At 44.3% G+C, this 13,897-nt stretch overlaps 1 protein-coding gene across 1 annotated transcript in view; it reads right to left on the bottom strand.

Moving 5' to 3' along the window:
• The window catches only part of prkcsh (protein kinase C substrate 80K-H), a 64,388-nt gene that overhangs the window by 19,385 nt on the left and 31,106 nt on the right, over positions 1 to 13,897 (bottom strand). The window contains exon 12 of the mRNA XM_048521815.2: positions 899 to 968. Coding sequence (XP_048377772.1) covers positions 899 to 968 — 70 coding nt within the window. The remainder of the gene's footprint in view (positions 1 to 898; positions 969 to 13,897) is intronic.

The following is a 13,897-nucleotide window of genomic DNA, read 5'->3' as shown; positions in this document are numbered from 1 at the left end:
CTTTTTTTGAAACAAAGCAGTGTAGAAATTTCTGATTCAGTTTACAATTAGTGAATTTACATGTTCATTTAAGTAAGGATGCATTCGGTTCAATTGACAATAAAATATTTCAAGGTGAAACAAGGGAAAGCTGATGCAATAGTCTAGAATACATATGCTGCAACTTTCTACATTTGATAATGGAAAGGATAGATTCTCTCTATCATGAGGATTTAAAACAAGCCAACCCAATTACAATGAACCAAGGTACAGCCATCGGAAACAAAGCAGACAGAAATCAGAAAAAACACTTCTTATATCTGGCTGTTTCTTTCACGGGCTACATTTGAACGTGCCTTTGTAGGGTTATACTGTCCCCAGGGGGATAAACGCAGCAATTCCTACATTAACATTTCAATGCCACATAAAAATTTGCAGCAATTACCTCTTTAGTTAACGTCAAGTATGTCTCGCATTCAAATTTTTGATGACAGATCACGGTTGAGAGTTTCTGCCTGCATTAACTACACCAAACATCCTCAGAGAGACAGTAGCATAGACCCTATACGCTCTGCCTGAACTTTAATCACTGAACAGTCTCTCTCCTTCTCTCACCCCCTCCAAACACCAATTAGCCCTGAAGAAAACAGCGGTTTGGCAGGATATTGCCTTCAGAGCTCATATGTGATTCCTTAGCTATGATAGGAAGGCTGGCAAGAAACTAAACAACTCCAGCTTCTGAACTATTTCCAACCCTGGGCCCACTGATGTTAATGTGGCTTCTCAGAGATATATTTTTCTCACCTCATTAAGGGTTAAGAATGTCTCATTTTCTCCCCTCCCCTTGACCCCCACCCAATGCCAGACACCTTTGCCTTCGATGACAAACTGGTTTTATTTTTTAAAATAGATACGATACCCAATCGAAGTCTCCACCTCCCTCAGCGATTTCTCTGCTTCGGTGAACTCATCTCGTGCTTTATCGGCAGCTAGAAACAGAACAAAACACAGGTAAATGGAATGGGTAAACCTAATGCAGTATTGTTCAGATTCCAAAACAAAAGCATGACAACTTTTGTTGTGACAGCAGCTGTACATGTATTTGGAATACACTGGTCAATACCCCTCTATTTCTCCGAGTAAAGGTGACAATACCGGTGTTTACATAACATTTCATAGATCAGAACACCTCAAAGAGCTCTGTACAATCATTCAAGCTCCATTACATAATCTGCTACAATGCAGTGACACAAAACACAGCTGTATCACTAACTGGTTAAAAGTCCACGTATTCAAAGAGAAACTTAAAGGCCGTGACTCATCCTTCGATCATCTCCTTACAAATAGGCTGGGGGCGGGTGGAATTTTAAGTGTCAGAACAAGTCATGTGTCAAGCAGTAACCTGCAAATCTACAAGTGGGTAAACCTTTCCCTCTCCAACCAACGAAGCAGCCACTTCAGAAATTGTTTACTCCCAAATCTGCGTGCCTGGCTTCCAAGACAGCTCCCAGCCGCATGCCGCACAGCTGCATGCATGAGGACAACGAATCTCATGATGAAACTGTGAATATCTAGCATTAATGTGTGTGGCTACATACATGCTGGCACCTCTCCAGTACTCATCCTCTTCCTTCCTCAAGGTATTCTGCTCAATTTCCATCACTTAAACCAATTTACTTTGCTGCTCCTGGCGGGGAGCCGCGCATGCATTATCCTGTCTATACATGTTAAATGGAACCCTGCTTATTTGCTCAGGTATACGGTTGTATCTCATTGCCCTGTTGGAAGGAAATTTCCTATTTCCCGGAAAAAAAATTCATCAGCCAACACCTTTAGAAGTAATTTCTCTCATTGCAGTTTGTGTGCAAATTACTTGTCACGTTAAGCCTACTAATGACTACAATTCAAAACAAAAAGGCAATTTGATAGCTGTATGGCTAAATATCAGAACAGTAAAAAGGTGCAATACAAATATAATTTTACTTGTGCTTATTAACAAACTTGCTTCTCGGCTCCAAACATAATTCCAAACAAAATCGGCATTGCCTTTTCTCCTCCTCAGTCCACACTAAGTATATGTCCCTCATGCACCTTGACTGTCTCAGCACATCAGAAATCATTAGAGGCAGGTTTCATGAAAAACATGATGCTTCTCAACAGCTCATTTGTAAAAGTACAAGAACAAAATATTGGCTTTACCAAGCAGAAGAAACCATGAAGATCCATTAAAGGATTAGGGCACAATGGAAGATGTCAAGACACAGTTCCTAAAGCAACCCCAAGACTAACTTCCAGGTGTTCTAAAATCAAAAAGGGGCACATCAAACAGAACAAAAGCTTCTGTAAGACGAAATAGCAACAGGAGCAGGCCTTTCAGCCCCTCTGTCTTCCTTTCAATCGGATCATAGTTGATCTGACCACTTCTATCCCCATAACCCTTGATTCCCTTACTGAACAAGGATCTACCTCAGCCTGAAATATAAACAAGGGCCCTGCCCCACAGCTGGGGCCAGGTGTTCCAAAGGTTCTCAACCCTCAGAAAAGAAATTTCTCATGTCACTTTTAAATTGGCACCCCTTCAATTCAAAGGGCTGTGCCCTCCAGACCCAGACTTTCCCTGGAGGGGAAACATCCCCTCAGCATTTACCCTATCCAGACCAAGAATCCGATATGTTTCAACAAGATCACCTCTCACAATCACCTCTGTACAATCATTCAAGCTCCATTACATAATCTGCTACAATGCAGTGACACAAAACACAGCTGTATCACTAACTGGTTAAAAGTCCACGTATTCAAAGAGAAACTTAAAGGCCGTGACTCATCCTTCGATCATCTCCTTACAAATAGGCTGGGGGCGGGTAAGTAAGAGTCCCACCAACCTGTTCCTGGGTTGCAAAATTTGCCAGGATTTGGCCAAGAAAAAAAATCACCAGAGGTTAAAGCCACAGAGGATGCGTGAAGGCACAAGTTGGTCCCCCTGCTATTTTATGCTACTTACTGCAATCCTAGACCAAATAAATAAGGCTAGGAATTACAGGAGTGTCCCCTTGATGATATACTAGATAATGGTGACCCCTAGTGCAGCAGCAAAGCATTGATAGTTTCCAGTTGAAATCCTGGTCTGGGCTAAGATAGCCAATTTCATAGCCAAAATTGGGTTACCCCTATCTGCAAACAAAAAAAAACACAGGCTGATTAAAATATAAATCAGTAAAACGGTAACAGGACTAGACAAAATAAATACAGGAAGGTTGCTCCTGGTGACTGAGGAGTCCAGAACTGGGGGTCACAGTTTAAAGACCATTCAGGACTGAGGGGAGGAGTAATATCTTCAACCAGGGAGTGGTGAAATTGTGGAATTCTCTGCCACAGAAAGTATTTGAGGCCAAAACACAGTTTTCAAGAAGGAACCAGATATAGTTCTTAGCGGCTAAAGGAATCAAAGGGTATGGGGAAAAAAAAATGGAACAGGGTATGTAAGAGGAACAGGGTATGTACGATGATCAGCCATGATCACACTGAATGGCAGAGAGGGGTCAAAGGGCCAAATGGGCTACTTCTGTTCCTATTTTCTATGTTTCTACAGGCTCTTTTTGGTTGGCTGTCCACTGACCCTTGCTGGAAGACACATTGCATGGCTGCAGATTTACCAAAAGCTCCAGTGCAGATAGAACGCCCTCCTCTATCCAATATTCAAGTAGAATCCATTGGGCTTGTGTAAGAAAGGCTGCGAAAGCCCTGCAAGAGTTAGTGCATTCAGGAAGAGGAGCAGGCGTAACTGGCAGAATAGAGTCTTCACAATTAGCAAGCACCTTCAATGAGGCAGCACCATTTACCTCAGAACATCAGTTACTTCTGAAACGTTGTCACTGTTCTGCAGACAAATGCAGCTTTGATGAATGACCTGTTACTCTCCCGTCATTGCTTCCATACCTGGCTGAAAAAAAACTTTGAAAAAGTTAACCGTTTCTCTCTCCACACATGCTGTTAGACCTGCTGATTCTCTCCAGCATTCTCTGTTTATTTCAGATTTTCAGCAACAGCAATATTTTGCTTTTTTTAAAAAAACCAGATAATCAATTGTTGTCAATGATGGACGATGAAGTGCTCTCGAGGACATCTGGACAACTGTCACGCTCTTGCTGGAATAATCCAGCAAGTCTTCAATTCCAACTGAGGAGACAGGAAGACTCAGTATAACGTAGCACCTATAAGCCAGTGCAATGCAGTAGTCCTACAGTGCAGGGTGGTAGCAATTGACAGCTACACTGCCACCTGCCCTACAGCCAGATGTGACTCCATTTTAATGCCTCAGGGTGGAGGCGAGACCCTGCGGCAAAAGCTGAGGGGGGGGGGGCTTAAAACTGCTGACTTTGCCTTGAGAGAAGTAAAGGCCCATCATTTTACAGGCTGCAGCTGCAGCTGCAACAGCAGAGCCTCAGAGCAGAGAACTGTAGCTTGCCAAGAAAGGGATGTTACCAAGGTTGGAGGGTCTGAGCTATAGGGAGACGCTGAATAGGCTGGGGGTATTTTCCCTGGAACGTCGGAGGCTGAGGGGAGACCTTATAGAGGTTTATAAAATCATGAGGGGCATGGAAGGATAAATAGCCAAGGTCTTTTTCCTCAGGTAGGGGAGTCCAAAACTAGAGGGAATAGGTTTAAGATGGGGGGGGGGGGGGGCAGATTTAAAAGGGCTTTAAGGGGTAACTGTTTCACTGGTGGAATGAGCTGCCAGAGGAAGTGGTGGAGGCTGGTGCAGTTACAACATTTAAATGGCATCTGGATGGGTATATAATGAGTCAGATGGTTTACAGGCATATAGGGCAAGTGCTGGTAAATGGGACCAGATTACTTCAGAATATCTGGTCAACGTGGATGAGTGGGACCAAAGGGTCTGTGTTTCTGTGCTGCACAGCTCTATAACACCAAAGAGGGAGAAGAAAAGCAAAACATTCAAAGGGGTGTCAAAGCTGTCAATTTTTTTTAAAAACAGCCAGCCTGCTGCCTCAGAGCATGCAACACCAAAATCTCATCCTGTGATCCCACTGGGGCCCACGACCTGCAGTTTGACAGCCTCTGGTCTGGATGACATTCTCAAGTCCAGCAACGGAGCTCAAACCCAGCACCTCCTGGGTCAAGAGGTGGCAACGCGACCAATGGGCCAGCTCTCAAAGCACTAGGGTAAATGTAACAAAGAAAAGACTAACTCATCAGCATTCAATGCAAGTCAACAGCAAGGTTCAGAATTGGTTGAGCAGCTGAAGTCTAAGCAAGATGGTGCCTGATGAGGATAATGGGGAGTCAGACAGAAAAATAATTACATGACAGACTAGCACACGGTAATGAGGGATCTGGAACAGTGCCATGAAGGAAAGTTAGCTGCAGAGGGGGTTAAAAACAAAACCCACTCTTCCTAAATGGGTCTCAAGTGTGTAGCTGCATGCTCACAGCAGGGTCAGGCTCCAGTGTGATGCGGCGCCACAAAGGCTGCAGCCTTGAGCCGAGAGCCAGCAATTTAGATTGGAAAATGCTGTATTATCCTCACAGCAGGAACTCGCACCTGCTGTCCTTGGAGACAATGACATCAGCTTTATGCACGCTGACACAGCCACTTACACAAGCACCGTCTTCACTTCTGGGAGTGCAGCTCCTCCATATTTCATGACGATCGACATTTTGTCCCCCCTGCAGAGGGTGGGGGCGGAGCCTCACCTCCACTGTACAAAAAATTCACAAGAAAACACGCCATGCCAAATCTACAACTGCATGGAAATAGTGCAAGTGTGAAGAATGTTTTTCTAAAGAAAAACATGCAAAATTGTGCTTACTATGAACAGGAGTGAATTTAGTAATTAAAAAAGGCATCTTGAGCATATTTTATATCAGGAGTAGTGGGTGTCAGGCTGACTGCTGGTAGAAGAAGTGACAGATTGATGGGCCTCACCTGAGATTATCAACTGGGTCAGAATTGCAGGGATGGGGGCGAAAGACCGACAGATCAAGACTCAATGCTAATTTCACCGCTTCACGGGGGAAGCAGCAAAATGTACCGATGGGTACGGTGATAAACAATTTAGATTATTTCCCTCTCCAGTTGTTCAATTGTGATCCTCATTGCGAGAGGTCCGCATCTCCGTCAAAATGCAGGGCATAGACATGAGAAGTGAAGGGAAAGGTGGAAATGGAGATATACCGTCCTCACCGTCAGTTGCCAAGAGCCTTAAGGGATTCAGTCCAGTAACTAGGACCCGTCTGACTAATTTGGCAATGAAGCCGAGAAGTTAAAGGAGATCAGGTGCAACTCCGAAGCATGTCAAAATTGTACAGCTATAATTAAAAGAAAACACGAACATTACAGAAATAAGGGACACACTGTCCCAAAATGTAGATGTTCCAGTAATCAAATTCCTCCGTCACAGCGTATAACTGCTCACTGAACAATATTTCGTGTCTCCAAGGCCACGATTATTCCAAATATCTATCATCCTTTTTTGCTAAGTAACTTAACTTCATTTTTCATTATGCATTCTGTCCTGTCTGCTCAGCTCACTTTGAAGTAATAATCTGGGTATAATTTATCTACATGGCTGAACATTTCACATGTTGGAAAATGCCACCTCCTTTCTAGCCCGTAAAGCAGAGTCCTTAATCTTCCCTCTCGCTCATCTCCATCACATTCAAGAACGGCCTGTAGCCCTTTTTGGCATAAGCCTTTCAAGGACTTGTAATAGTTGTCATTGCTGGAGAGTTGCTATTTATTTGCAGTGAGTACAGAATAGTCCAGTCATTACTTACCAGCACTCTACTTCATTATGTGTTACATTAGGAACAAATACTTTATGATTCTATTGTTTCCCAAAGTAAAACAGTCAAACGCGGCCTCCATTTTAAAACTAATATATATTTAAAGATGGCAGCTCTAAATGAAGCCCACAGCTTCAGGAGCCTTACTTCTTTCCATCTAAAATAATTTTCCATTTCTCAGAGGTCTGATAGAAACCAGAAGAGATATTTATAGTGCAAATAAGCCCAAAGCAGAAGGAAAAAAATCCAACTCCTTCTGTCAAGTCTATGTACTCAGATCAAAAAAAAAATTCAGATAAGCTCATTTTGTACTCTCAGGTCTTGAACTTCAAAAAGAAAATATTCTCTTCGGTTTGTCAAATGAATTGGTATCCAGCAGGCTGTTCCACAAATCTAGGTCACTTTCACAGATGCAAGCCTGAAACCACCCCTGTGCAAGGATAAGTGCTGGTGGAAAGCTGCTGGCTCAGCCCTGACCCGTCCTTTGATATGTTTAAAAACGAAAGATAAAGAGGATAAAGCAAGGAAGCAGAAATGAAAAGGAACACTGCCAGCAGTTTTCTGCTGCAGCAGCAGCATTGCTGAAATAGAATGGTGGAGCTGGCAGTGGTCTCTCCTTGTTCCGACCTCTCAGAGCAAAAATGTGATCAGCCAAAAGAAATTGAATTATGGAAAAGCTGAAAGCTGTGGTAACTGCTTCTCACAATGTCAGATCTAGGAACCAGATTGACATGTAATGATATCTAAAGCTTCTGCAGAAATATTCCTTTTCTCAAATGTATTTTATGCACAAACAACATTTGGTTAAGAGGACAACAGAAATAAAGTGACAGAGAAACTCAGCAGGTCTGAGAATCTGTATGGAGAAGAACAGGGTTAATGTTAAATCCAATGACACTTTGTCAGTGTTAGCTGCTTCTCCCTCCACAGATGCTGCCAGACCTGCTGTGTTTCTGCAGCATTTTCAGTTTGTCTGTCTGTTTTTACAATTTCCAGCATCTGCAGTACATTTTGTTTCTATTTTACGTAAGCCACATTTGCATGTTCAAGAAAATGAAATTCTAATTTACAGAAGCTTACACAATGAGCAAAATAGGCTTATATTAACAATCAAACTGCTCTAACAAGTTATGACACACTTCTGGACCAGGTGGAACTTCAACCCAGACCTTCGGGTCCAGAAGACACCACCACAAGACCCTAAAATGTCTGAAATGATAAGGTATTAACACAATTGACAGCAGAAGGATTCAAACCCAAGTGGACAAAGAGACAGGAACCTGAATACAGCACCTTTGACTGCTTCGCCACAAATTACAAGAAGTTCCCTATAATTATTTTATGGTTAATACAAACTGTTTGAGATGTTATGATGCACTTCTGGAGGTGGGTCATGAACCTAGACCTCCTAACTCAAGTAAGGATACTACCAATGTGCCGCAAGACCCTCACAATTGTTATTATATGCTTATTCATCATTTCCAGGTTGTTAGATCAGTTGTCCACATCTGGTAGTGAGCTAGTAGAATTTCTCCAACCACAAACATTGGGAAGACCCAAGACATTGTGGTTCATCCTTGCCATAAATTCTGTACCCTGCCACCAATTCCATTCCTTACCATGCCAACAATCATGACTGAGCCAGAGTGCTAACAAACACCAGTTGTATTTGACACAGTGATGGCTTCCAAACCACCCACATACAGACACATCGGGCCAGATTTACCAAGCAGCAGCAGCAATCTCATGTAGACAATGAGTCTGTGCAGCTGAGAACTCTGACTTCAATAGCAATCGCATGGCACAAGTGTGAAAACTCAGGCAGCAGCTAGGCGTTGGAGTCAGGGCTTAAGGAAAGCTCTTTGGCAGCACAGTACACACTGTGTACCACAAATAGCCTATTACAGCTGCAAGTGGGATGGGATTAAATCCACAAGCTGTATTTGATTTGCGCAATTAAGCCAGATTTAAATTCAGAAAAAATGAAGGGTATAGCGAGGCCAGCTATTGGCAAAGAGCTGTTGCTATACTTGAGAGTATTGGAATGTTTCTGGAATGACCCTGGAAAGGCGAGAGATCAACCAGAACAGGAATAGTTGTTGATGTAGACCTCCCGGAGTGGCTTATGGATGGTCGTTTCAAGGCCAGATAGGCAAAAAAAACGAAGAATTGTGAGATTTAATGAAATTCGATGATCTGTCTTGTCAATAATGGCTGGGGGTGTGGCACTGGAATTGCTGAGAAATCCATTGTATTGATCCGAATTACATTTGCTATTCAACTTGTGCTATGGAGCATTCATTCACAGTCCATTATCTGTGTTTAATATACGTTAACACTGGATGTTAACATACAAGCTGTATACACTGCAGATTGTGTTACTGTCCTGATGTTGCACAGTATTGTTTATTGTTGTTTGTTCAATATAGTGGCTTTATTCTCCAAGTCTGTCCTTTGGATCTTATCCTGTGTCTCCTTAAGAAAAACGCTACTGACCTTTGACACAACTTTCCACAGATTGAGTAGTCAGGTCTGGAGCTTTATTTTATTTATTCACAGGATGAGGGCGTTGCTGGCCAGGCCAGTATTTATTGCTCATCCCTAATTACCCAGAGGGCAGTTAGGAATCAACCACACTGCTGTGGGTCTGGAATCACACATAGGCCAGACCAGGTAAGAATGGCAGCTTCCTTCACTAAAGGACATCAGTGAACCAGATGGGTTTTCCAACAATCAACAATGGATTAACGGTCATCATTAGATTCTTAACCCCAGATTTCTACTGAATTCAAATTCTACCATATGCCGTGGTGGGATTTGAGCCCAAGTTCCCAGCACGTTTTCGGGGTCTCTGGATTAACAGTCCAGCGATAATACCACTGACCAATGCCTCCCCACAACTGTAATACAGAAAATAAAAAGATCATAAAAAAAGAGAGGAGCAGAGTGGGCCATTCAGCCCTTTGAGTCGGTTATGCCAATTAATGAGATCGTGGGTTAATCTAATCACCCTCAATTCCATTTCCCCCCATCAGAATCAGACCGTAAGCTGTCGGAACAGAAGTAGGCCAATCAGCCCATCAAGTCTGCTCTGCCATACATTGAATCATGGCTGACAAATTTGGACAGCAACTTGATGCTCCAAACTTAGAAGTATTCACCAGTAAGCAGCATCTTGGTTTCAAATAAATGACAAAATCTAGACAAAAGCAGAATTCTCCAGGCACTCGAAATCTAAACTAGAAAAGGCTAGAGTGTCAGGATCGGTGTAGAGAAAAACAAAGTTGTAAGGGTCATCTTCAGGAATCAATGTTTTAGATTCGAATAAATCTGCAAAAATATGGTCTCCTCTCAGCCAATTCAATCAGAACTTCCAACAAAGGATCACCAGGCTGAAATAATCACTGTTTCCCTCTCCAGACACTGCCACAGCCACTGTGTATTTCCAGCAATTTCTAGTTTGACTATGGACTTGAAACTTTGGTTTAAATCTGGTATGTTGTTCTCTGGTTCAAGGCCAATTCATGTTCTTGGAAGTGATGTTACTTCACAGTGGCCTCAGCTGCGTACAATGACAAAAGCATTTGAGAGAACAGAAAAGTGCACATGTTCGGAAAATAGTGTTTAAGATCCAAAACAGGAAATGTTACGTGAGTCAATGAGTATTTGAACTCTCCTGTGCATTGAGGAATGCATATAATTTCAGACTTCTCAAACTTCTCTCCTTTTTATCCTTAATCATTTGCACAATGTGTGCATTTGTGTGTAGCAAATAAGGTGTTTCCAAACTCTGTTTGACTCTATTGTTGCAGAATTCATAAAAAGGCAAATGGCGACACTTGCCACATGTATGTGTCATGGCCTTTGGGGAAAGAGGAATATGAGGCAGCACGGAGGACATACAAAACACACGCTCGTGACTATCCAGCACTTCACCGAAAAGCAACTCAATTGCGGGAGAGGGCAGCCTACTTCAGATTCAGGTTTTATTCTGGTCAACAGGTCTCAACTTGCAGCAATTCTGGTCCCATTTTACATCTCAATTGTGTAAACAAATATGAGACACCCATATGAATTAAGTGGCGACACACCTGCAAACTGCAAAGAGCAGAGAGAGCTGTAAATAAAGGAGCGATGCACCTGCTCGCTCCTCTTCTCCTGGCCACCAATCACAGGTGAAACTAAAACATGTAGACAACTTGCATCCCCCAGTGGTGATCCTGCAGGGTATCACCTTGGTGTTTTGATTCTATAATTGCAGGGACAAGCCCCCATGGAAAATGACACTTTGATGAATTGTCAGGTCTCATTTAAATTGCTGGTGTGACTGTTGCTACCCAAAGGGGAACTTGTTTTTTTTTTGCTTTAAAAAAAACTGTTTTCACTTCTATCTAAGCCAAACTGTTTTTAAATCTCGAAACAAAAAGTCAATATGTTATCCCAATTGCTCAGCCAGTAAAAGCAATCTCTAATCGCTCTACTGAGTGAGTTGGGAGCACTTAAAATTGGCCTCAATAGCAGGAGAGGAGTACAGAAGAAGTGGAGCACAATGAATCTAAGTGCACGTGAAATTCCAGTAAGGGCAGGTTGGGCTCAGCTATGATGCCGCTGTTAATAGCTGGATAGGCTTGTAACAGACTTTTTAAAAAAGGTTATTATAAAGCTGCTATTAGTTATGCAACTATTTCACAATAGGAGGCAGCAAGAGAGAAAAGGAGGAAAATTCACTGTGTCAAAGCACAGAAGCTTCAAAAAACAAAAAGGTGATTCTCACTGAAGCACATAAAATCTTGGCTTGGCACAGAGAAATATGATTTCCCCCCCACCCCCACTCCGCCTCAATCACAGACCTAGAATGACGAGTTTCTCATTTAGGATTGAGAAGAGGAGAAATTATCTTTGGTCACAGCACTGAAAGTCTTTGAAACTCTAGAGAAGTTGTGGACTCTCAGTATTGAGCATGCTTTGGGGCAGAGGTTTAAAGGTTCTTCAGATACTCAGGAGCTACAGGGGATAATGTAGGAAGATGGGATTGAAGCAGAAGATCAGACCTAACCTAGTTGAATGCAGACTTAAAAAAGGCCAAATGGTCTACTCTGACATTTTGTGTTATGTAAAAATAACAAGAGCTAAAACGACCATTGAAACAATAAGTGCAAATTCTTTTGTACTGAATGACCACCTTCTATCTCCACTGTCCTAATCCATGATGCATTTGCACCCGCATGGGCCCCAGCTATGCCTGCCTCTTTGTAGGTTACGTGGAACAGTCTAAGGGGGTGGCCATGGGCACCCGCATGGGCCCCAGCTATGCCTGCCTCTTTGTAGGTTACGTGGAACAGTCTAAGGGGGTGGCCATGGGCACCCGCATGGGCCCCAGCTATGCCTGCCTCTTTGTAGGTTACGTGGAACAGTCCCTCTTCCGCACCTACACAGGCCCCAAACCCCACCTCTTCCTCCGGTACATTGATGACTGTATCGGCGCCGCCTCTTGCTCCCCAGAGGAGCTCGAACAGTTCATCCACTTCACCAACACCTTCCACCCCAACCTTCAGTTCACCTGGGCCACCTCCAGCACATCCCTCACCTTCCTGGACCTCTCAGTCTCCATCTCAGGCAACCAGCTTGTAACTGATGTCCATTTCAAGCCCACCGACTCCCACAGCTACCTAGAATACACCTCCTCCCACCCACCCTCCTGCAAAAATTCCATCCCCTATTCCCAATTCCTCCGCCTCCGCCCCCACGATAAGACATTCCACTCCCGCACATCCCAGATGTCCAAGTTCTTTAAGGACCGCAACTTTCCCCCCACGGTGATCGAGAACGCCCTTGACCGCGTCTCCCGCATTTCCCGCGACACATCCCCCACACCCCGCCCCAACCGCCCCAAGAGGATCCCCCTCGTTCTCACACACCACCCTAACAACCTCCGGATACAACGCATTATCCTCCGACACTTCCGCCATTTACAATCCGACCCCACCACCCAAGACATTTTTCCATCCCCTCCCCTGTCTGCTTTCCGGAGAGACCACTCTCTCCGTGACTCCCTTGTTCGCTCCACACTGCCCTCCAACCCCACCACACCCGGCACCTTCCCCTGCAACCGCAGGAAATGCTACACTTGTCCCCACACCTCCTCCCTCACCCCCATCCCAGGCCCCAAGATGACATTCCACATCAAGCAGAGGTTCCACTGCACATCTGCCAATGTGGTATACTGCATCCACTGTACCCGGTGCGGCTTCCTCTACATTGGGGAAACCAAGCGGAGGCTTGGGGACCGCTTTGCAGAACACCTCCGCTCAGTTCGCAACAAACAACTGCACCTCCCAGTCGCAAACCATTTCCACTCCCCCTCCCATTCTCTTGATGACATGTCCATCATGGGTCTCCTGCACTGCCACAACGATGCCACCCGAAGGTTGCAGGAACAGCAACTCATATTCCGCCTGGGAACCCTGCAGCCATATGGTATCAATGTGGACTTCACCAGTTTCAAAATCTCCCCTTCCCCTACTGCATCCCTAAACCAGCCCAGTTCATCCCCTCCCCCCACTGCACCACACAACCAGCCCAGCTCTTCCCCCCCACCCACTGCATCCCAAAACCAGTCCAACCTGTCTCTGCCTCCCTAACCGGTTCTTCCTCTCACCCATCCCTTCCTCCCACCCCAAGCCGCACCCCCAGCTACCTACTAACCTCATCCCACCTCCTTGACCTGTCCGTCTTCCCTGGACTGACCTATCCCCTCCCTACCTCCCCACCTATCTTCTTTACTCTCCATCTTCGGTCCGCCTCCCCCTCTCTCCCTATTTATTCCAGTTCCCTCCCCCCATCCCCCTCTCTGATGAAGGGTCTAGGCCCGAAACGTCAGCTTTTGTGCTCCTGAGATGCTGCTTGGCCTGCTGTGTTCATCCAGCCTCACATTTTATTATCTTGGAATCTCCAGCATCTGCAGTTCCCATTATCTCTGCATTTGCATTCCAGTTCTGTTATTCTATCTATTCACTTTCACACACTTCTGACAAGTTTCTTTCTTCACCATGACTGATTACTGAGATTACACTTTTAAACAGACAAGCATTAATTCCTTGCAAACAATTAA

The sequence above is a fragment of the Stegostoma tigrinum genome, chromosome 35, assembly GCF_030684315.1.
Source record: "Stegostoma tigrinum isolate sSteTig4 chromosome 35, sSteTig4.hap1, whole genome shotgun sequence".
NCBI classification, from domain to species: domain Eukaryota; kingdom Metazoa; phylum Chordata; class Chondrichthyes; order Orectolobiformes; family Stegostomatidae; genus Stegostoma; species Stegostoma tigrinum.
Note: the sequence above shows the minus strand (reverse complement) of the source record. Positions and strands in the feature narration are given on the sequence as shown.